This window comes from Echinops telfairi, unplaced genomic scaffold, assembly GCF_000313985.2.
Source record: "Echinops telfairi isolate 266 unplaced genomic scaffold, ASM31398v2 ScPeMD7_4;HRSCAF=17, whole genome shotgun sequence".
Lineage (NCBI taxonomy): Eukaryota > Metazoa > Chordata > Mammalia > Afrosoricida > Tenrecidae > Echinops > Echinops telfairi.
In genome coordinates this window covers 41,970,996-41,996,144 of record NW_022103900.1, presented here as the reverse complement: position 1 = coordinate 41,996,144, position 25,149 = coordinate 41,970,996, and the positions used below count along the sequence as shown (strand labels likewise).

The window sequence follows — 25,149 nt, the reverse complement described above, 5'->3', positions numbered from 1 at the left end:
GGCCATGGAATTGCCAAATACAATATTCAGAAGAATGCTGTTTATGAGCCTTAAAGAGATGTTGGGAATACTTATGAGGACAATGGAAGTAATTGAAAAACTAGAAACCCTACACAAAAAGGAGTATCAGAAGACAAACAATAAAATAACAGAATGCAGCAATGTGGTAAAATACCTGAGCAATTGAATAGAAGAAAGGGAAAGTCAAGTCAGGGAGCTCAAACACAAATGCTCTGACTATAATCGATAAGAGAAATAATCAACTAAAACAGCAAAATACTCTGAAGAAAGCCTGAGAATGATGTGGGAGACCATGTCGAGAAACAGCTTACACCTCCTTGAGATCCCAGTGCAAGGAGAAAGAAAAGTAATACAGAGAAAATAATACGAGAAATCTTGGAAGAAAATGTCTCCAACATCATAACCCTCTCTGTCATTGAGTTGATTCCAACTCATGACAGCCGTCTAGGACAGGGTGGGGCTGCGTTGTGAGTTTCTAAGACTAGAGCTCTTGACAGGAGGAGGAAGCTATTCAAGAAGCTGGAGTACTCAAAACAGGACAGACCCCCCAAAGAAAAACCCTGAAATATCATTGTCACACTCTTCAAGTTCAAGGAGAAAGAGAATCCTGAGTGCAACTAGGGAAAAAAGAACTGTCATCTATAAGGAGAGCCATAAAGGAAGGCATAGACTTCTCAGGAGAAGGCAGGAACACAATGGAATAACAAATAAAAGTATGGATTTAAAAAACTGTGCGCCAAGTATCTCTTATCCAGCAAACTTAAACCACAACGAGCGTGGTGGGGCATGGAGGAGGGCATTTATATAGTAACTATATTGGTAGTCCCAGGCCACTGTGCATTGTGCACCTCGTGGCAAGAGATCCGAACCAAAGTCCAATGACTGCTAATTCCGTAACCTCGGGATAGAAATCATGTGCTTCTTTTCACACTAGGGAGTTCAGCCTTAGGTCCAAGGGCTGCAGGTGAGTCTGAGGTAAAGTTGGGTTCACTTAGTGGGGTTTCCACATTGAGTCCTTCTGGTGTGATTATGAAGAATGTTGTGCACCTTGAAGAGACTAAATCAAAAGCCCAGTAGTTGAAAGCACATGGTCTGGGTCACCAAGGGCTGGATAGAAACTACATGGAAAATGTCCAGTTAGGAGCATAGTATCAAGCATATCCTCTCCCTCGGGGTTCTATAGAAGCATTGTTAAGCGTCGTTTTCCCAATAGGAAGTTGCTCTTCTCTGTTTACCCACCAAAAGAAATGTAATCACCTTCTCTAAGACATACATTCCCTCCTCTCCCTTTCTTAACTTCAATTTGCAGTAAGATTTGCTTATCCCTCTTGTATGTGTGTCTTTTGATTTGGGGAGATCTTAGCACAATCATATATGCAGCAATTGAATGATCTTCACCCTCTTCCCCCATCTTAAAAATGTATGCCAGCTGATGTGAAATCTCGTTCAAAGTAGTTTTTTTAAGATGTACACATCGAGGAGGTGATGTATGATTCCTGGAGGCTAGGCAGACTTTCTATCTGGTTGCTTGGGAGATCAGATTAGAAGATTGCGTGACCTGGGGGCAGGAGTCTGCCTTCATTTTGGTGTTTATCCTTGTGTAGTAGACTCAGAAGATTTGTCCTTTTGTGCTTAACTAACGTCACTCAGGATCATTTATGTCATAAGGGGTTTCACACTGATACTTAGGGATACATAATATTTCATTGTGTGTATGGACCAGCTTCTTGCTATTGTAAACTGTGCTGAAATGAACATGAGCAAGCATACATTTGTCCATGTTCTGTCTTTTTTTTCTTTTCTTTTTTTCATATGCCAAGCAGAAGTATTGCTGGATCGTATAGTATTTCTATGCCTGGTTATTTTAAGAATTGTTATATCACTTTCCACAATGGTTGTACAGACTTAAAAGTCCGCCAGCAGTATATAAGCGCTTCACTCTCCCCACACCCTCTCGAGGATGTCCTTGAGAAGATGGGAATTCCAGAACACCTGATAGTGCATGTGCTCAACTTGTACGTGGATCCAGAAGAAGTTATGCGAGCGAAACAAGGGAATACTGCGGTTGTATCCTCTCCATACAACTTCAATCTGTATGCTGAGGGAATAATCAGGGAAGCTGGATTATATGAAGAAGAATTCTGCATCAGGATGGGACGAGGGCTTATTAACAACCTTCAGTTAGCAGAAGATCAACCGTGCTTGCTGAAAGGGAGGAGAACATGAAGTACTTGTTAATGAAGACCAAGGATTGTAGTCTTCAATATAGATCACAACTCACTGTAAAGAAGACTGAAATCCTCACAACTGGAACAATTGGTAACATCATGATCAATGGAAACGAGATTGAAGTTGTCAAGGAGTTTGTCTTGCTTAGGTCCAACTGGCCAGCATTTATTATATTTTTGTTTATAGACTTGCTATTGATGTGCCTCTCATTGTGGTTCATCCAAACCAAAGCCAAAGTCACTGTCAGGGAGTTGATTCCAACTCAGCAACATGACAGGACAGTTTAGAACCGGTCCATAGGATTTCCAAAGCTGCAAATCTTTTAAGAAAGTAAACTGCCTCATCTTTCTCCTGTGGAGAAACTAGTGGGTTTGAACTGTCAACACAAGACCTAAATTCACTATATTACCAGGACTCCTAATGTGCTTTAGAGTAGAATTTTAATAACTATTTTCCAAAGAAAGTGAATTAATAGGTGGATGGGATATCTTTCACTTTGAATAACTGTTAATTTAAATATCTCTATTATGCATAAGTATCCAGTGACTTTCTTCAACATATATGCCATACAAATAAGTCCTGGTAAACGCCTAGAATGTACTGAAATCAAGGCCAGCATGCTTAAACTTCTGAAAATCTACCATAAGTTTCTGAAAGCTTAATACTAAACTTACGGACATCAAAATTCATTGAACTATAACCGCAATTTGGGAAAGAGCCTGTACTTTCCTAGCACATATGCATATAATAGAGGAGTAATTGGAATCAGATGGTCATCATTTCTAGGGATGAGGTTAAGAGTTGAGTAATTGGTAAGCTCTGATAAGAGTTGTGAGACAGCATCTTAACAGTTTAAGCTGAGCTTTACAAAGTCGCTAAGTTCGGCCAGTCTGGAGGTGTTCAGACTTTGAGGACTGAGGCCTTATTCTTGATTTATCTCATATTCCACCAAAGTGACATAGTACACCGCAAATTGTAGGAATTCAAACTCTCATGCATTGCTCTTGGGAATGTAAATGACTCAACTGTTGTGGCCAGCCATCAGGCAGTTTCTGAAAATATTACATAGAGTTTCCATAAGACACAGTAATCCCATTGGTAGGTATACATCCAAGAGAAATTAAAACATGCCCACATAAAATCTGGTACATGAATGTTCGTAGCAGCATCATTTATAATAGCCCAAAGTGGAAGCCAGCTAAATGTCTATCAGTTGATGAAAGAATAAATAAAATATGCTATAGCCATATGATAGAGTATTCAGTAAAAAAAGTAATGATACAGATATTCTTTGGAGGGTGATGAAAATATGCTAATATTGACGTTAGTGTTTGGTAGTGGCTGCATAACTGTGGATGAACTAAAAGTCAGTGAGTTGTACGTATGCTTCAAATGAGTGAATTATAGCTCAATAAAGCTAGTACCAAAAAGGGAAACCAATAACTCCGTGTCAGGTACTGCAAACCTTCAAGAACAAAGCTCCCATCATTTTCTTCCTAGAACTCCAGAAAATGTGAATATAAAAGTGCACTATTTGGAACTGTGTTTCCTTCCACTTTTGAAGATTGATAGGAATAATAAGGGATGCTATTTTCGGTGAAGTGAGTGCTGGGGTCATAGTGGTTAAAGTTCTCAGCTGCTAGAGAAAAGGCCGAGGTTCAAACCCACCAGCTGTTCTGAGGGAGAAATATGTGGCAGTCTGCTGTCAAAAAGTGTTAAACTTGGTAAATTGTGTGAAGCATTTCTACTCTGTCTTACAGGGTAGCAATGAATATATGAATCTCTTAACGACAGTGGATTTTATTTCGAGGAATTGATTTTTTTTCCTTAGGTGGAATGTTCAAATTAAGTAATATTTTAGAACCAAAGGCATGATTTGAGTCACTGTCTTTGCTAATTAAAAGTATGCATTGGGAAACACGTTTAACTTCTGGTAACTTCAGTTTCTTCTTCAGTCCCATGGGATTCACCTTGGAGAGGATGCAATCAAGGAAATTACACATTGAAATGTTGATGATGTCATATTTAGGAAAGAAAATCAATCAAGGACAAATAACTGTAGTAGAGCTTCAGAAGACTAATTGGATCTCCAAATGCATCTTCCTTGGGGACTTAGATAGGGCTGGACGTGCTCCATCCACCAGGACTCACGCATGCTGTTGTTAGGCTGTTTCTTGGTCATGCGCTCATGCTGTTGTCAAGGGTAACAACAGGAATGTCAGAGCTAGCATCTCGCAGTGGAAATCAAGAAATGACTTATGCCCCATAGCTAAAGTTTATTTATTGTGCCTGTTCTGACGCTGAATTGTGGAAGACAATCTTTTGTTGAATCTGTTTACATTCCAAAGATTGTGTAATCTTGTTTTGCTAACTCTGTTTTCAGATCCTCTTCACTATTACATTTTGGCTACTACTGAGGCAGCACCTCACAGAACAAAAAGCTCTTCAACAAAAGGAAGCTCTTTTATCTGAAGTCAAAATTGGAAGTGAGGAAAATGAAGAAAAAGGTAAATTAATGTATCAATAATGTGTGGCTGGAGATTTTCATGAACCCCAAAGCATATCATAAAGATTCCTGGGTTCAGACCAAATGGAAGCTGAGTATTTATCCATACCAACAAGGAACAGTAGTAGCACAGGTAAAATTTAGAGCACTAGTGAGATGATGCTGGAGGTAGTTTAAAAATACTGCTTTACTGGATCCTCTCCAAAGTAATTCCCATTTAACTGAAGAAGAAACTGAAGCTTACAGAAATTAAAGGTATTTCCCAAAACCATACTTTTAGTAAGTAAAGGTACTTTTAAGTTCAAATTCTCAAATCTTTTAAACTCAAATTATCTTCTAAAAATAACTTGTCACATGAATAAATCAGATAGTACTCAGTTATCAGCACCTGCGGCCTTACAGGCTTGTCTTAAAACATGCAGCCACCTAAGTGAGGTGTGAACTCAGTCCACACAGAAGAAGCACACTAGCCTGCCTGTCTGCTTCAAGGACTATACATAATAAAACCCAAGATCAGAGGAAAGAATTTTATTAGAACTTGAATTTGAGCACCTGATTTACAGAGGGCTCTGGCTAACAGTGAAAGCCCAAAATCCATTTGCAATATTTTCATTCAGGTTAAGCCTCCACTGAATTCCCTTGGACCATTGACCAGGGATGTGAATGGTCTTGCCTTCAGAAAGAACACAGCTATACTAAACCAAACGCAGTATCAAGTCAATGCTGACTCATAGAGACCCCACAAGCGGCAGGCCTAGGAAAGCCATTGATCTTGTTGCCCTCCAATCAAGCTTCAATCTGATTAAACTCCACCACATGTTCCTATTGGTCCAGTTGGGACAATATACCTATCTCCCCAGCCCCTCTGCAGGTGTAGGCCTCTTGCATAGGTCAGATGAACTCATCCCAGGTCCTTACCTTCGTGAATATGTAATTCAATAGAGATGTACTGTTTGCAGACTGTATTATAGACTATTAATACAGTAGCATCATACTTGAAAAGGAAACTATACATTTTTATGAAGTTTTGCTTACAAAATATTCACAAAAGCAAAGTAGCCTGTTAACTCTTTAACTCAGTGGCAAAAAGAAAACCAGCAAGGACTACTAACTCATGTGTTGTTGTTTTTAAATATAATTTCTTATTTTGCCATAACTAATGGATTAATTTTGAGTTATGAAATTCTATAAGATTCATATCTTGCCTATATGATTAAGGGTGTCTCTAATAACAGAATAACTTAACTAATGATTTAGTTGACTTATGCAATGGTTAACCTGACTCATTTCACCTTTATACCTCCCCTCAGGCTATGAATCTCCTAGTCGTTTGGATAAATTATTCAATTTTTAGACAGCCTAGTAAGTTAAAGATACTCCTAAATTTTAGTATCATTCAAACACATGCTTATAGGGCTAAATAAGATTTTCATCCAGTGGAAAAAATAGTTGGTGTTATTCTTAATTATTTTTTGAATAGCTTTGACAGTAAAATTATAACTATTCTCTAAATGTAAGTTAAACCAAGTGAAATGAAAGTATATAATTAAATATAATATCAATTAAATTATATTTGGCTCTAACTCATATATGTTCGGTTATTTATAGTTTCGATAAGATTGTTAGCATTAACCATATTTAATAAAATACTATTTTATTTGTAGCCACAAAACAATTAGAATTTAAAATTGATTTGATAGCTTTGATTTTTTTGGTTTCCTTTTTAAATCCTGAATATTTACACTTAGTTATCTTTGGATATTGAAAAAAATTAAGGTACTATAAAGAGATTAGTATAAAATCTTACCAGTTTATTTTCTTTTAAAGTATTATTTTGGAAGTTTATGAAACATGAGGAGTCTTCGTGGCATAATGGATTATGTATTGCCTGTAATCCCCAAGATCAGCAGTTCAAAACCAGTAGCTGCTCTGTGGGAGAGAAATGCAGCTTTCTGCTCCTGTAAAGATTTATAGCCTTGGAAACTCAAAGGGGCAGTGCTACAGGGTTTCCATGAGTCAAAATTAATTTTATGGACGTGAGCTTCAGGTTTTAGGAAAGTTGACCATGAATTGGTTTGAATGTTGCCTTATTTATCAACACTGTACAAATCATTCAAATCATGTATTCATTCATAGCATATGTAAGTCTGGGTCTCACATGTATCCTATTAGGTCAAGGTGTAGTTTGGGTTCAGTATCCAGCTAAGATTAACAGCACAGTTTTGTATTTTGAAGATGACGAGCTACCGGATACCGGAGAAGAGGAGCCCAAAGGAAAGGAGGAGGAAGAAGAAGAAGCAAAGGAAGAGGAGCTAGAAACAAAGAAAGAAGAGGAAGAAGTCGAAGAAGAAGAAGAAGATGACCAAGACATCATGAAAGTGCTGGGAAATCTGGTGGAGGCCATGTTCATTAAGTACTGGATTTACGTCTGTGGAGGGATGTTCTTCTTTGTCAGCTTCGAGGGGAAAATTGTAATGTACAAAATCATCTACATGGTGCTGTTCCTGTTCTGTGTGGCCTTGTATCAGGTAGGTGAAACCACTGCCCTCGACTGTTTTCTCACTTCTACCTAATTTTCATTTAACGAGATTTTAAGTTAATAGTCTTATGAAAGTGAATGATGAAAGTTAAACATGATATCCTAAAAATCCTGAAGTGCAAAGTGACTCTCTTCAGCTTGCTCATAATTTTAAACTTTAGTTTCTTAGAAATGTCAAAAAATATTTTTTAAATTCTTGATAACAGAAACCTATATGATGATACCTTAAAATAGAAATGTAAGTACAGTGGCTGGATAGTCTATCATCTCCCAATTCACTTTAATTTGAGGTTTTTACATCAGGACATTATCTATGCACACACATGTTTATATAATCCATTAGCTATTTACTATGTAATTAATTTTACAGTTCAAAGATTATATTAAAATGAATTAGCTTCTCTACAAATTCAATTTTAACTGACAGTTGAACAAAATCACTCTTTCACATCGGTTCATTCAGTTCCTGCTCATAGCAGCCCTACAAGACAGGATAGAACTGCCCTATGGGCTTTGAAGACTGTATATCTTTATGGGAGTGGAAAGCTTCATACCAAAAAAATATTATTAGATGTAGCCTATAAAACAATTAAAGCCATTATAATTCATGAATGTATATTTCACATGGGAACAAAAATATCTGCCAGTATTTACTAAGTTTTGAATTCTTTTAAAAATTCAGGGTAGATGTTCTCTAATTAATATCCACAAGCTTATGGTAAAAGCTTATGGTAAAGAGAAATGTCTCCTTGCCACACCAGTTCCACATTTTTATTCATGAATCTCAAAACGGGTCTGGCCTTGGCGCTCAGCAATACTAACGGTAGTATCAACTAGCACTCCTTGGATGGCTTCTATATGCCAGGTATCATGCTTAGAGATTAACAAATATTACTTATCCTTAAAACAACTCTGTAAAGTATACATTTATGAAAGAGAAAACAGAAATTCAGTGGATCCAGCAACTTGTCCAATGATACAGTGAGCAGTAAGTGATAGGAGTAGGATTCTAACTCAGGTCTATTCAACCCAAATTAGCAACAGAGTGTTTAAAAAAAAAACTAGAAAATTAAACCTCAGTAAATATGATCATCTTCATTGACTGAGCTATATATTTTTATTTTTTTCTCATAACCTACTTTCATTTTGTGTGTGATTTTCAACATCCGAATCACAGGTGCACTACGAATGGTGGAGGAAAATTCTAAAGTACTTTTGGATGTCAGTGGTTATTTACACTATGCTGGTGCTTATCTTTATCTACACATATCAGTTTGAATACTTCCCAGGCCTGTGGCAAAATATGACTGGATTGTCAAAAGACAAGTAAGAAATTTTGATTGTTGATGAAATGTGAAAGTGAAAAATGAGGAGCTGATACCAAGGGCTCAAGTAGAAAGCAAATGTTTTGAGAATGATGAGGGCAACAAATGTATAAATGGGCTTGACACAATGGATATATGGATTGTGATAAGAGTTGTATGAGCCCCCAATAAAATGATTTTTAAAACAAAGAAACAAACACAAAGTATGATATAAAGCACCATGTTTAGAACTACAACCTGAATTGGTGGTAGAGCTAAATATCAAGAGGCTAAGGGAAAAGCTCAAAGGATGGGATCATATTGTAACTAGACAAGCACTTCTTTGTGGTTTGTTGGGCACATATTGCATGATTCCACATGCAGACACTGTCCTGTGCTGAAAACACTACTGAACAGGCATAGTCTAAGCTCTGGGGGCTAACATCACAGTAGAGGAGAGGAACAAAACACCGCTCCCAGTGCAAATAAATGAATTACACACCCATAGGTCTGTGAAAGAGACCAACATCAGTCTGAAGTGGTGAAGAATAGAGAAATTAAAGTGGTCTAAAATTAAAATGAAATTTAAGTGGTCAGGAGAGTTTTTGCTGAGGAAGAGCACAGGTGAGTAAGGCGTTTCTCTTAAGTGTATGAATTGGGAATTGAGATAAAGAGGAACATTCTACACAACAGAAAAGTAAGTACAAAGATTCTTTGATACAAGCTACCTGGGACCAAGAGGGAGTGGGACAAGTTCTGCCAGATCTGTGGAGGACTTCAGGCACTGAATATGCTTGGTACTGCAAGAAGCCGTAGCTTCCGTTTTATTCTTGGTGAGATTTGATGGATCTTTCAAGATCCCTTAGCTGAGAAATGACCAGTAGAAACAACACAACCAATAAGCTAGCAATCCCAGTGAGAAATGGGGGTGTTCTCACCTGGTGTGGTGGGAGTAGAGGATGGAAGTGGTCACATTTGAAAGACGGGTAGGAGTTTGGAGGACATGTGAGTGAACTGTGTGTGATGAGAAAGAAAGCGCCAACGATTGCTTCCTGATGCCTGAAGTTTACACAAGTAGACAGTTGTACCACTTATTGGGGAGAGGGAGGTGAGGAATAGCTTTGTTCAGGAATTGAATATGATGCAGTTATGATAAGAAAGGCTCTTGTGTTTTGTTTTGTAGGCTTGAGGATCTTGGCTTAAAACAATTCAGCATGGCTGAACTCTTCACCCAGATATTCATCCCTACCTCCTTCCTGCTAGTGTGCATTTTACACCTCCACTACTTCCACGACAGGTTCCTTGAACTCACGGACCTCAAGTCAATTCCCAGCAAACAAGACAACAGCATCTACAGGTGAGCCAGTACAAGGAGTACGTACTACTTGGTATCTAGAAAGCAGCCTTCCTTTCACACCTTTGATTATCCACCTTGCAGGAAGCCAATACTGTGATTTAAGCATTTCAACCTTCACTCTCCTTGATTACAAACCCATCAGTGAACAAAAATAGAAACATATAGAATATTTGGTGTTACTTTCTGAAACAACTGGTAGTGACATCACTTGTCAATGTAAAGTGATCTTAATTATCATGTAAGTAGTAACTGTGCAGACTTAAATGTTTTATATAGTTGGGCATATGTATTTCCTGTCCCGGAAGGCTGTTTGTAGTTTTTAGAACATTTAAAGAATGTTAATTCAAAGGATGAGTTTTCTGTTATATTGATTATCAACGTATCAACATCCAGAATTGGCAGGGAATGCCGCAGAACAGTGGCTCAAGTCTAAAGAACCAGAGTTCAGTGAGCCAAATGTAGGTTCTAGTAAGCAAGCTGGCTTCTCCCCAGCACCTATGATATTGAGAGCAAGCCACACCTTTTAGGAGCTATCATATGGAGAATTACTATGTCTTAACTGTTAATCTACTGAGAGTCCTGGCCCAAGCAAGTTGGCACAAATCTTAACGATCACACCCAGGGTGCTGTTTTTCTTACTAATAATTTTCATCTCCCAGTACTTTTTGTTTCTGGAGTCCAAAACAATGATGAAATTAAAGTCAAAGTTATAAAGAAATATTGCCAGAACTTGGTTTTATTACTGTGTTTGCTTTCTCTTCCCACACCTCATTAGTGGCTGCTTTCTAAATTATGGCATACACGAATTTATTATATCCATTAAATTGATCTCAACACTGTTATTATCTATAAATATCCAGCTATCCTTTCCTTGGTTTATCCTGTGTGTGTGTATACAGTAAGCAAATGTCACTAGTGTCTGAAGCAGAATTTATTTTGTTTAGAATTACAGTTTCCAAAGCTAGCATTCAATTGACATTCTCAGTAAAATCTTTATAATGTACAATATTGCAGTTAATTGTATCTTTTATAATGTACAATATTTCTTTTATATACATGATACCTTTTACAGTGTACAATATTAAAGTTAATTGTAATTGAATATATAATAGGCAATACTGATTTATTCAAATGATTTGAATATTCATTAATTTTATTTTTTATTCATTCATTTTAATCACTTTAATTTGTCAATGCTTTGTTTTAGAAAGTGTTATTAATATAGAAATAAAACAACCATTTTGCTATTCTATTCCATGTTAGAAAACATAAAAAATGTATGGACTAGGGTGACTTCATGCCATTTTCTTGTTTCTTCTGGTAAGGAGCAAAGACCAACCTTTTAGATCCTGTTTTATTTGATATGATAGCATTTACTCTGAAAATTTCAGCATTATACAGTTTTAAAAGTATCTGACTTGAGGAAATGAGCAGAGGGCCTGCCATCTTCCAGGTTTGTTGTTTTCCTACAACAATGACTCAAACATCGCAAAAATGTACGATTGGTCAGAGTTTCCTTCTGTTGGACGTAAGATTACGATGAATTGGAATTGACTGATGACAATAGCAGCACTGCACCTGGTAGCTTCACCCTAGTTCGTAGATCATGTGTTGATGACAGTACACCCTATGAGATAGACCTGATCGGAGCCCAGCTGCTCATTGTATCTAACCGTCTCCTTTCTCTCCACCTGTGCTTCCCTGCCGTCTCATGCCCTCTTTGCTCCGTCTCTCCGCATAGCCATGCCAAAGTCAATGGCCGTGTGTATCTCATAATAAATAGGTGGGTATGTCAATCTTCTCTCTTTTCTTTTGGCTAAACACTGTCTCTTGTTACTGCTTTCCCTCTTTCCGGCTCTATACATGAAAAGCTGCTTCTAGCAGTAGGCAAGACCTTGCACCCACTCCCAGGTGTGTATAGGGCCCTACCATGGGTGATCAAACTAAGGCGTGCTCTCCAGTGAGTCTGAGGTGTGCAGGGTCTTTAGCTGGTGCTCAGCCTTTGGTCATGGTGCAAACTTATGGCCCAACAAGTTTTTCATTGGCAGAATGAATCCCAAAGCTTATAGAAGGTTCATCACCTCCTAGAATATATAATATACAGCTCAGTTTAAGAACCGTTTCCTCCACAACTCTTCTTATTAATGCCAATGTCACCTGCCGGAAGTCCTCTGACACCCCATCACCCTGTTTCACTGCTGCTCCCATGACACCGTCTCTAGTCTACAGTTGCCTGCGTACACTCCCCCTGACTGAGGCGGGAGCTCCTCAGGACCAGATACCTTGTGGAAACCACTAGACGTCTCCACACAGCATACCATGAGGCCTTCCCATTAGGTGATACCCAAGAGTGAGCTGCTGGATGAGATGAACGTAAGCACAAAATGTATGGTTAAACAAAAATGAAACACCAATTTCTTCAAATAATATGTCTGCTTGCCAAATAATATTTTATATTGCCAGATGTCACAATTTGTTTGTGCACAATAAAAGATGTAAAGATAAGCTTTGAGACATAGTCCTTCCCTCAGAGCTCATCTACTAGCTGGGAAAGCAAAATGTGCAAAAATAACCGGACAGAATAAAATAGCTATTTGGTTAATATTGTATATCACATGATCCTTAACGTGCCCTTAGAATACAGAGAAAGAGAGAGAGAGAGCTACTTTGGAATATACTTTACTAAGAAATACTACCACTTTTTTAAGTAGGTAAAATTAAAATGTTCATCCCATAACTTCATATCATTAACTAATAAAGCTAGTCATTTAGCAGATAGATGCATGCATTTTTGCAATGAATAAAATTATCAGAACATATCTTAGAAAGGCTTACTGGTTTTCTGATTCACTAGCTTTTCTCTCTGGTAAAATCCTGAGACTGACAACCAGGAGCCTGTAAATCAGGATTTATAGAAGGAAACAAGACGTGCCGCGTCAACGAGTCATCTTATGAAAGGAGGTAGAATAAGGATGCCCGGTTGCTTTGAGAACTTTTGTTTGATGTTGCTTTTGTTGACAGTGGTGGAGCGAAAACTCAAGCTATCAGGTCTTTAGCTGATTTCTAAAGAAGTAAGACACAAATTCTAGCTAGAAATGTTGAGTAATATTTACATCTCCTTCCTCCAAAATATACTAACCTTTCCTTGCTCGCACTCATGTGCTTGCATTTTAAATCTGTCTTTTCTCAATCTCTGATTCTAGTTCAGCCTGTGCTCTCTCTGTCTCCTTGCTCCTTGTAAGTATTGATGAGGAGATGGCAGGGACAGAGCGAGGGCAGAAGCTCATGTGCAGCCCCTGGTCTAAGTGTCTGCCCCCATTGTCCTGAACTTCCACATCAGAGGAAGTCCATGAATCGATTACTCCAAATGGATGGCCCATGATTCACTCATATTCAGGATTTTTTAGAATATGAGGGTGTGTAACGACACCCCCAATTAAAAACCTGAAGTAGCCTGCCATTAGCACTATTTTCTTTCTAATGAAATGTCACTCGTATTTCCCTCAGTGTTCACACATTAAGAAAGACCATCTCTATAGTCCAGGGTCAATATTACCAGCAAAGCATTTCCACTTTACAATGTACTTCTGAAATGCTGTGTGTAGAGTGTGACCAAGAGCCCCAGTGGTGGCTTATTAAAGTACTCGCTTCCTAACCGAAAGACTGGTGATTCCAACCGCCATTGGCTCCGCTAGAAAAAGACGTTGCACTCTCCTTCCAGGAAAGCTGCCGTCTAGGAAACTCACAAGGCAGTTCTATCATGTCTTATAGGGCTTCGATGAGATGGAATCACCTCAAAGTCACACAATCACATTATGAGCAATTTCAATAGGACCTACTAGGGGTGAATGCTTTTCTAAAGTGAATGCACTTTCTTCTCCCATAATTTGTTTCATTATGCATAGTGTCCGTTGATAAAGAAAAGAATGTGCTTTTTAAATGTTAGTTCTAGTCTATGAGAATGGTCACGCCTACAGTTTAACTTTATATATTCTCTGAGTTGATGACAATTTAGACATACCTTATAAAATGTGAGGTAGGCCAGTATATTTTGGACAGAGGGTAAATTTCATAAAATTTTAGCAACATAAATATTTAGGTTAAGTAAAAATTATGACTTAAGAATTATGCTTGAGATTGAATGAAACAATTTTACAAGACAAGGGTCTTATTCATTAAGTATACCTTTTTAAAATAATGTAAATGAAAATGACACACGTGGACCTCCGCAGATAGAATTCGCAGGAGTCACATCAACCACCTCTGTAGAAATAGCTGACGGAGAGCTCCTTCTGGATCATCAGTGAGAACAAGGCACGGAGCGGACTATAGAAGCGACCATCAGTTCTCGTATGCAAATTGATGTTAGAACTGAAGAAAATGAAAATAAGTCCACAAGAGCCAGAGTACAACATTGTTCTAAATGTATGGACCATTTGAAAAATAAATTTGCCACACTGAACACTATGACTGCAGACCAGATAAGTGGGGAAAGATGGCAGGGACATCAAGCCTGAAGGAAGACAGAGTCATTGGTGAGACAAGAAAGACCAAAGTGGATGTCAGAAGAGACTTGCTCTGGACAGATTGCTGTTAGGTGCCATCCAGTTGGCTCTGCCCCAGAGCAATCTTAAGGAAACACTGCCAGCCTTCATTCCATCCTCACAATGGTTCCTCTGCCTGAGCCCATTGTTGCAGCCACTGTGGCAGCCCATCTCATTGAGGGCCTTCCTCTTTGTCTGTGTCCTTCTTGACTGGAGAGTAGCTAAAGTGAATGGAAGAAATGAAGTAAAAGACCCAAACAGAAGACTTCAAAAGGTGGCTTGAGAAGGCAAAGTAAAAGTATTAAAGGGGACAATAAATCAAACCTCAAGTTTAAATGTTGAAGGATTCTATGGTTAAATAGTAAACATCTGTTTACTAGTGTTCTATTAGCTATGCAAAGACATTCCATTGTGTGCATAATAACAAATTATGCATCACCTTGAAAAGAATGGGAGTTCTAGAACATTTTGTTGTGCTCATGCAGGACTTGTCCATGGAACGGAAGGCAGTTGTATCTTTAAAAAAAAAAAAAAAGGCAGCTGGTCAAAGACTGCATGGGTTAAGATCAGGAAAGGTGTGTAACAGGGTTCTGTCCTCTCACCATACTTATTCATTGATCTGTATGCTAAGCAAATAACCAGAACAACTGGATTATGTGAAGAAGCATGTCACCTCAGCATGCAAGAAGGCTTATTAAGAATCTATCATATGCAGATGCACAGCCTTGCCTGCTGAAAGTGAGGAGGACTTGAAGCACTGGCTGATAAAGATCAGGGATCGTAGCATTCATATGGATTACAACTCAGTGTAAGGAAAACTAAAATCCTCACACTTGGACCTCTAATTAACATCATGATACATAGAGAAAAGTTTGAGGTTGTCAAGGATTTCATCGTCCTTGGATTCACAACCAGTACTCAAGAGATTAAATGACGCATTGCATTGGGTCAATCTGCTGCAAAATAACTTTTTTAAAGTGTTGAAAACCAAGAACTACAGTGCACTTGTCCCAAGCCATGAGGTTTTTTCTTTTTCTTTAATATCTAATGGTTTTATTATGGCACAATCAAATGTCTTTGTATTGAAACAGAAATAAACATCTTCCTGTTAACTCTGCTTTGAGCCAAGATCACTTGGCTCAAGTTCAGCAATATCACTGTTCCACATCCTCTTCTGAATCTGGCCTGTCAATGTACTGCTGCCATTGTTGTTGGATGATCTGAAGCAAAATTTTGCTTGTGTGTGATGTCATCGCCTCATATGAATATTGTGTTAGTATATGAATATTGTATTAGTCTGGGTAGACTAGAGAAACAAAGTCATGGAAACTCATATGTGTATAAGAAAGAAGTTTATATACAAGAGCAGTTGAATATTGAGGAAACATCCCAGCCCAGTCCAGATCAAGTCCATAAGTCCGATATTAGCCCATGTGTCCGAAACCGATCTATAAAGTCCTTTTCTAACTCACAAAACACATACAATGATGCTGAATACCAGAAAATCACAGGTCAGTGGGTAGGAAGTCCTGTGGGTCCAGTGGCATTGTAAAAATCTCAGCGCTGGCAGGGGCCTTCACGTGGCTTCTCCAGCAGCCAGGGCTGCATCCAGGTAGGTCCATGTGGCTTCTTCTCAGGGATGTCTCGCAGGGAGTCAGCCTTGTCAATAGAGAATCTCCAAGGGAGTGCATCAAGAGAGAGAAGTGTCTGCCGCCTGCAAGGAGGAAAAGCAGGAGTTCCCAGAATTCTCAGGAGAAGGCCATGCTTTCACAGAGGCCTCACTGGTTATACCTTGATTGATATGCCAGACTCCACCCCTTCGCTCGTAATCTTCTCCAGTCCCAAATTGACACCAGATTATGTAACTACCACACATGTGAAAGTTAAACGTTGAGTAATGACGGTCAGAGAACAATCAATGCATTTGATTTGTGGTGCTGGCGGAGAATATCAAAAGTGTCCTGGACTGCCAAGAGAGTACCCACGTCTGTCTTGGAAGAAGTACAGCCAGAATGTTCCTTAGAATTCAGGATGGTGACGTGTCTCACTGACTGTGGACAGGTTGTCAGCAGAAGCCAGTCCCTGAAGAAGGGCATTATGCTTAGGAAAGCAGAGAGGTCGTGAAAAGAGGAAGGCCTTCTTTCCGCAGGATGGACTGACGCAGTGGTTGCATCAATGGGCTCAAACATAAGAACAACAATAGGTTCAAGCAGGACAGGCAGTGTTTTGCTCTGTTCGACGTGGGGTCACTATGAGTCAGAATATCTTGATGGCTCCTAACAGCAGCAACATGTGCAAAATCTTGAAGACGTTCAATAGAAAACAAAGGTGTCACTGTACCCAAAGGAATTGCTGAAGGCTCAACCATTTCAAGAAGTAGTGTATGATCAAGAACCTGCGGCATTGAAGGCATTGGTTAAAAATAAAGTTCTATGAATTACCAGAATTCCAATAGAGATTTTCAACAAATTGTTGCAGTGTTGGGAGCACCCACTAGTCTCTGACAAGGAATTTGGAAAAACTAACCAATCGGCTGGTAGGGATTCACATTTGTGTCCATTCTAAAGAACGATGATCCAACAGATCCAACTGTATTGTATAAAATAAGGAAAAACATACATCAAGGTAGAATCTTTTCATCCTAATTGTTTAATCTGCATCCCACTGTCGAGTTCTTGAAGTGATTTCAATTGATAGTGACCCTACAGGACAGAGTAGAAAAGGTTTTCTGAGACTTTAAATTTTTTCAGGTGCAGAAAGTGTCATATTTCTCTGTGTTGAGCAAATAATGCAAGGAGCTGGACTCTGTGAAGAAGAACTATGGCACCAGGATTGGAGGAAGACTCATTAACAACGTGAGATATGCAGACGACACGCACTTCGTGCTGAAAGCAAATGTTTTGTGTTCAAGCACTGATGAAGATCAAAGACGACTTATGGCCTTCGGTGTGGATTCCAACCAAACACAAAGAAAACAAAAATCCTCACAACTAAACCGAACAACATCATCATGATAAGTGGAGAAGAGGCTGAAATTGCTAAGGATTTCATTTTACTTGGATCCACCATCAACATTAATGGAAGCAGCAAATCAAGAAATCATATGCAGTGCTCCATTGACCAAATCTGCAGTAAAAGTGTTGAAAAGCAAAGATGATGTCACTTTAAGGACTAGAATGTGCCTAACCCAAGCTATTGACTTTTCAATTGCTCCATGTGAAAACTGGACAAGATTCCTATTTCTTATTTTCTGAGGGAGTGGAGGAGACTTGATAAATTATCCTAGAAGCCAAAGACAGGTATATAAGCTTTCCCAGAGAACGGATAGAGCTGTTTGACATACCAAGATGGCCCTTCATCTGCCTCTGAAAGTGCATTGTGAGGACCCTCTGTATGGATCCCCCTTGGCAGCCCTTCCTGTAGTCTGTGAAGGCACGCACCCAGCACGGACCTGGTACCAGCAGACAGATTCTCAAAGAAAGAACATGTGCTTCCTTTTTTTTACATACCCTGTTTCCCTGAAAATAAGATAGTGTCTTATATTAATTTTTGCTCCCAAAGATGCGCTAGGTCGTATTTTCAGGGGACGTCTTATTTTTCTGTGAAGAAGAATACAGTACACATTTATTGTTGAACAAAAAAATGGAAATTTATTACCTGTATACGGTACGGTAGTAGTTGTCATCACAAACCAGCATAACCAGACAAACTGTGAATCCTACAGTATCAAGAATTTCTTGTTACTACCATTATTTCCATGTACAACAATCTATGGTACATTTACTCATTTATTCAGTGACAATCATGTCATCATCTTCTGGAACATCATCGTAACAATCCAAACCCTTATTTTTGGGGAGGTCTTATTTTTGGGGGGTGCCTTATATTTCAGCGAGAGGCAAAACTGTAAGTAAGTCTTATTTTCGGGGGATGTCTTACTTTCGGGGAAATGGTATCTATTTTAATATACCAAACAAAAAAACAAAACCCCAAATCTGTTGCCATCCAACCGATTCTGACCCAGCAAGATAAAGCCATCCAACAAGACAGCATAGAACTGTCCCCAGAGGGTTTCTAGAGTTGGAATCTTTACAGAAGCAGGCTTCCATAGCTTCCTGTGGCACAGGTGGTATGTTTGAACCTTTTGATTGGCAGCTGAGCATCAAACTACTGTGCCAGCAGGACCCCGATTTTAATGTACGAGTTCTATTAAGCAGTGTGTTGACAGAATTACAACCTAAATTTAGTTTCCCTTTCTTATTGTCCAGCTTTGTGGTTCCTGGCAAAGGCATATTTCTGACTTTGTCTTCTCATTAGCACGCAGTTATAATACAGATGATCATAAATTATGATTTTTAAAACCTAGTAATCAAAAATCTACCTTCTGACCATGGCTCCTTGCTTTTACATCCCTGTGTCGAAGGCACTGTGCTAGCACTGACAGGGATCATCTCAGTGTTCGCAGAATTCTATGAAATGGACATGCTGTCATCTCATTCTCTGCATGTACAACTGGAGAATCCAAAGGCACGTTAAACAGGTTTCCCATGTCCGTAGCTACTAGGTTTTCTCTCCAGGGTTTGAACCCACAGCTTTATGATCTAAAAGTCTGTTAACATTACTCTCTATTTCCCCCAAAAAAATGCTATCATAAAAAAGGGAATGAAAAAGTAAGAGTCACATTGGTGTCTTTAAAAGCATGAGCTCCAATCATGCAATCAATATATATTTGGCCTATATGAATTTTATACATGTAGACTTTCATGACTACGTAACAAAGAAATGTCTCAAATAGTTAACTTCTTGACTAGGAAATGCTATTATTACTGGTGTGTTTCTATCTTCCTTCCTTCTTTGTTATTACCAGCTAATGAGATGAGACAGTCCTAATCCCTCATAAAGGTTAGGTCAGTGGTAAAAGATATGGAAAGATTGCCAATCCCATCTAGTTAGATAATGATATCTTAGAGATTATTGCAGGTTTCTTGTGGATTATTATTATTAAGACTGATTTTCACAAAGTTTACCCCAATGCTCTTCTTTGATCCCATCCTCCAATGATATGTCCTCACTATTCCGGCCCGCGCCCAGCAGTGGGCTACCTTTCACTCACCGGTATCTCCAGTAGCAGCTGCAGCAGAGCCCTGTCTCTGTAAGCATCACTCCTTAGTGGGTAGTGGTTATTAGAAAGTTGCCTTCTCACCAGTGAGACGCACAGCAATCTAATACAGACCTTCAAACTGCACTCCAAAATGACTTGGCAGCTCCAGGTTCAATCCATTGTGCCGCCTGGTCTCTTTCTAAGAAGATCATGTTGCACACTAAAAACGGCTGAGTGGCTTGTCATAAATTATAAGTATTTTCTCACTTATCAAATGCTGCCATCTGGCATGAAAAAATACACGTGGACAAGTGAGTAGCACTAACCGGGTTTACATTTAAGAGCACTCTATATGGGAGCCCGAACCAAACAGGAACCGCAAATATGTGTCCTAAGGTTTGGTGTGCAGCACTGGCATGCAAGATGTGGTGCTGCAAGTCAACATGGCTTGCTTTCCAGGAGTCAGGAGAACCAACTGACAAGCTTAAGAAAACAGGGAAGTCGTGTGTCAACATCATTTCTTCTAATGTTCAACAACCCCCGCCCCTGAGGGTTCTTTCTTCCTTAAATTAATTACATGTTCCAAGTATACTTTATTTTTTGTGAATTATTATATTTTCCTTTATTTTTCTTTATCCAAGTATACTTTAAATGAACTGCTTGACATCCTGTTGAAGAGAATTTATTTTTGAGTAATTCAAACCTCCCCCTAAAACAAACCCACTACCACTGAGTTGGTTTAAACTCAGAGATACCTTATTGGGGAGTTCTAAGGCTGTAAATCTCTATGGGTGCAGGGAGCCTCAATCCGCCCCCCCCCACAAAGTGCCTGGTGGGTTTGAAGTGCTGACCAGTCAACTGTTTACCTGACAGCACTAACGGCAATGTAGAAACGTAGAAATAGTTATTCAGAATTAAAGGTTTATTTACAAAAGCAAAATCAACAAGTCCAAAAGAACCTTGGATTTTATCTATTCAAACTATCCCATTTCAGAAGAACTGAATTACATTTGAGAAAGGGTAGATAATTTACTCTGAGCTGACAATTATACAAATATATGAAACAATATTATTAATCATCTTCCTGTCACCAGTAGGCTGAAATGTATACTTTGATTACAAATGGTATGGATTAATAGTACTTCCAGTAGATTGCTCCTGGTATGCACTTTATTTTCCACAGATGTTATTTAACACACTCATTTGAATCTATTTAAAACATTTTTTAAATGCAAGTGAAGGTTTATACTTGTTATTGCTCACTTTTTGATAAATGAAAGGGGGCTTTGAAAACTTCATGAAAAAAATTCCATTATCTTTTCATTCCATTTTCCACAAACTTTTTGAAGCCCTGGTGGCATAGTGGTGATGCATTGGGATGCTAACCACAAGGTCAGCAGTACAAAGCCACCAGCCATTCTGCATGAGAAAGACGGGCTTTCAACTCCCATAGAGTTACAGTCTTAGAAAGTCACAAGGGCAGGTCTACCCTGTCCTATCGTGTCACTCTGAGTCAACATGGCAATGAGTTTGTGTTTGTTTGTCATGAACTATAATGACTGTAATAATGGGAAACTCAGCCTCCTGTATTACCATGTGGCCCAGGTTCTCCCACAACACCTAGCAAAGGGTTTATTCCAATAAACATCAGAAAGGGGACAGTCTACAGACAACTTACTCTTGAAGGCATTTAGCTTCAGCTGCATAAACCTTTAAGTGTTCAAGTGGGATGAGTTCTTGCAAAGGTTGGCTTAGGGCACACATTCTTTCAGAATCAAAGCAACTTTTTAAAAATGTGAATGAATTGATTCTTGCAATGATTCGTTGCATTGCTCAGAAAGCATGGTGTGTTTTGCCTCAGAAGTCTCTATGTGCTTCCCCTTAACACCCTGCAATCCCATCAGGTCTCGAGTCAGTTGCCAAGCAGAGGGTCCATAGCAAAGCACGATCTCGCAGTGCCTTCCTAGAAGGCCCCTGACACTAGGCCATGACTGCAAACAGCATACAGGAATGCAAACTTGGATGTTATGTAGCATGATATGTTATCTCTGACATTCCTTATAATTCTTTTGTTCTCATCTCTTTCTTTTCTTTCTATTTCAATTACTTTGAGCAGCATCAAGAAAAAATTACCAATTCACCAAAATGAGTAAGTCCCCCTGTGAAGTCATGAAATGCTTGTACTACATGATGCCATTTCATGCTTCTGCAGCCTAAACTCTGACCATTTTCTCCTTCGGGTAAAATGTCAAGTTTAGGTGTTGATAGCTTCATTACTGGTTAATCACTAGAACCCAAATTAGAGAAGCTAACAAAACATGGGTTTACAGTTTGGCTTTAGAAAGCACTTAAAAACCAAGATGCTCGCACTCCACATTGAACGGCCGTTGTGTCCACACTGATTTTCAGTTTGTGTACCCTCATTTGACAGTCCCCTCACTTGATAACCCTGACACCCTTTCCTCTTCTGACTCAGCTGCTCTCTGCCTACAGACTGGCCCATCCCGAAGGCAGCCTTCCTGATCTGGCCTTGCTGAACGTGGCCTCCAGCCTGGAGAAGCCAGAGGGGAAGAGGGAGGAAGAGTCTGAAGAGGAGACACAAGAGGACAACTCTAAAAACATGGAGACCGGCAAGATGGAGAAAGACAGTGGGGAATCAGAGGAGGATGAAGAGGACTCCGATGAAGACTCAGAGGAGGAGGAATATGCATCAGGTAGGTAGCCCTCTACCAGTGTGCTCAGGAAACGCTAGCCAGCAGACAGAAAGAATGAAACCGGGATCAGCTCCTTTCAAATAGATGGTTGACCAGTCAGTTAAACAAGACTCATTGTTTTTCATAGTTACTGTAGCGGTAGTATTCTTGTTCAAATTGCTCCAATAATCTCCTTGTAGAAGGGAGCAAGTGGCTGGCTATCAGTTACTAGTCTGATACAGTGATTCCTTCCAACGGTGACTGGGTTTAGCGTGTACCGTTTTCTGTTTTTCAGGATATTCAGAGAGGGAAGATCCACCAGATGCAGGAGCAGGTAGCTGTGTGGAGCTCCTGAAATTGCTAGCCCCAGCCTAATCAAAGACATTCTCTAGACAATTGGAGGATATTATACAAGAGGAAAAACATCACTTCAAGCCATCTCTGAGAGATGTTTTGTTGTGTTGGTCATTTTAGGGCATTCCCTTTGGGATCTTTAGGCTCTTCCTATATTTTTTGGGACTGGGAATGATGAGTTAATATGGCGTGATGATGATGAGATGGGTTAGTTTATCACGAACTATTATCTGACAGATAGTATTGAAAGATACTTCGGTAACTACTCTATTCCATAATTCTTAGAAAATACGGGACCATGGCCTTTGAGGTGAAATCAGATGAAGCTGCTAAGTGCTACCATCGTCTTTGCTGATCCTTTGTGCTTTCTAAAAGTAGGAAATATAAAAGCACATTATTGGAGTGTGTTATGTTGGGTTGTCTAGAGAAACAAAGCAGTGACATTCATATATAAATAAAAAGAACTTTATAGCAGGAGGTAATTTTGTATCAAGAAGGCATGCCAGTCTAACTCTGGTCCATTGGTTGGATGCTAGCTGGAGCCCTCATCAGACTCACGTAGCTAAAGGCTGATAACCCAGAAAGATGAAGTGGGAGACAGTGAGATCACATTCTTGTGGGTGCAGAGTCGTGTGGATCCAGGGTCAGTGGTGGCATGGCAGGGTGCTGACAGCTCAGAGGTTGGCCCCAGGGTCAGTGGCCTACCTGGGACCACCCCTGGAGATAGACACAGAGTTCCAGCAAGCAGGAAGGCAAAGGGTCACAAAGGGAGAAACATCTTCCCCGTGTCTATTTTATAGAAAAGACTACACCCCTAAGTAGGTATCATCAGGCTGTAACCTGATCGATAACTTGGACTCCACCCCTACACTTTTAAACAGGTCCAAGTGGACATAAAATCTAACCACCACACGGAGAGTAGTTTGTGTTACTTAAAGCCAAATGCTTTAATTACATGAAATTAATTCATAGCAGTATCTAGACTTGTGTTAGCCCAAGCAACCAGATGCCACAGCCTAGCCAAAGTGACACAGCCAACTGCCCATTCCATCCATACGTCAAGATGTTTCTTAGTATTTTTTGATACCACTACTAGTAGTATGTGGCAGTTTCTAGAGCCTTGGGGGTGTAGTGGTTGTGCATTAGACTGCTAGTTGCAAGATCAGCACTTCAAAACCACTGACTGCTCAGAGGGAGAAAGATGAGTCTTTCTAATCTTAGAGAGAGCTGCAGGCTGGGAAGCCCATGGGGTAGTCCTGCTGTAAGGGTTTCCAGGAGTCATTATGGAGGTGACAGCAGGAAGTATGGTTTGAGTTTAAGAATTCCAATAGGACATTTCTAAGATATTGTCTTAGGCTGGCTTTTCTATATCATGGCTTCTTAAATGGTGGGTTACAACCCCAGAAGGAAATTCACGTAAACTGAATGCGAGGTCCTGAAACATTTGGCCAGAGTCATAGGCTGGTGAACACGAAGCAACCAAAGATTGATTCCAAATCACATGTTAATGAACCCTAGGGGTTTCTGCCAGTGCTTGCCCGTGTTGCAAATTTTGGGGGTGCAAAGGGGTCGAGCATGGAGAAGTTTCAGAAGCCCTGCTCTAGAGAAGCAAAGTCAGCTATGTGTGTGTGTGTGTCTGTGTGTGTGTGTGTGTGTGTGTGTGTGTGTATCTCCATTGAGAAAAGAGCTTGATAAAAGAAAATCAGGGAAGTTCAAATGCAATCAGCTTCAGGGGCTGATGAACTGAAGATAGGCAGGAAGACCACAGGATAGTGACTGTAGAAGCAGACAAATCCAAGGTTATCAGGCCAGACTTCTGATTGAAGAGTTGAATGAACCCACTGTGGCAGATCAGATAGCAGGCCTCTGTTGAATCCCAGGGTTAGCATGCAATATGGGAGGCCATTGGCTCAAGTCCAAAGAACCAGAAGTCCATAAGCTAGATGCAAGGTCCAGATCCAGCATAAAGTAAGCAACCTTTCCCACAGTATCCACTGATAAGGGAAGCAGGCCAGACTCCCCGGGCCATTAATTACAAGAGGGCTATGACCTGAGCATGGATGTTGCGTTCCACCCTAATCTCATCCTATTACGGAGGCTTACAACTGATTTACCGTGATTTCATCACATTTGGACAGGTCATAGGGGATTGCTAGGTGTTCACTGCTAAACCACAGAGAATTCTGGGCCAGTCAAGTTGACACAAAACCTTAAGATCACAGATGTATTTTAAATAATAACAGAAAATGAAAACCACTTTTTTTTAATGTTCAGAGTGGGTTTCCTATTTTTCAGACTTGCGGAACAAATGGCACCTGGTGATCGACCGTCTCACAGTGCTCTTCCTGAAGTTTCTGGAGTACTTTCATAAGCTGCAGGTGTTCATGTGGTGGATTCTGGAGCTGCATATAATCAAAATTGTCTCATCATACATTATCTGGGTCACTGTGAAAGAGGCAAGTTAACACTGGTATAATTGTCAGGCCTAATAGAACCATTCA

The 25,149-nt window shown here is 39.6% G+C and overlaps 1 protein-coding gene across 1 annotated transcript in view; it reads left to right on the top strand.

The window, feature by feature from the left end:
- Positions 1–25,149, top strand: part of PIEZO2 (piezo type mechanosensitive ion channel component 2) — a 600,576-nt gene that overhangs the window by 450,290 nt on the left and 125,137 nt on the right. Inside the window, exons 20-27 of the mRNA XM_045298343.1 lie at positions 4,634–4,757; positions 6,992–7,284; positions 8,473–8,621; positions 9,783–9,956; positions 11,698–11,739; positions 21,718–21,750; positions 22,095–22,315; positions 24,944–25,104. Of these exons, the coding sequence (XP_045154278.1) occupies positions 4,634–4,757; positions 6,992–7,284; positions 8,473–8,621; positions 9,783–9,956; positions 11,698–11,739; positions 21,718–21,750; positions 22,095–22,315; positions 24,944–25,104 (1,197 nt within the window). The remainder of the gene's footprint in view (positions 1–4,633; positions 4,758–6,991; positions 7,285–8,472; positions 8,622–9,782; positions 9,957–11,697; positions 11,740–21,717; positions 21,751–22,094; positions 22,316–24,943; positions 25,105–25,149) is intronic.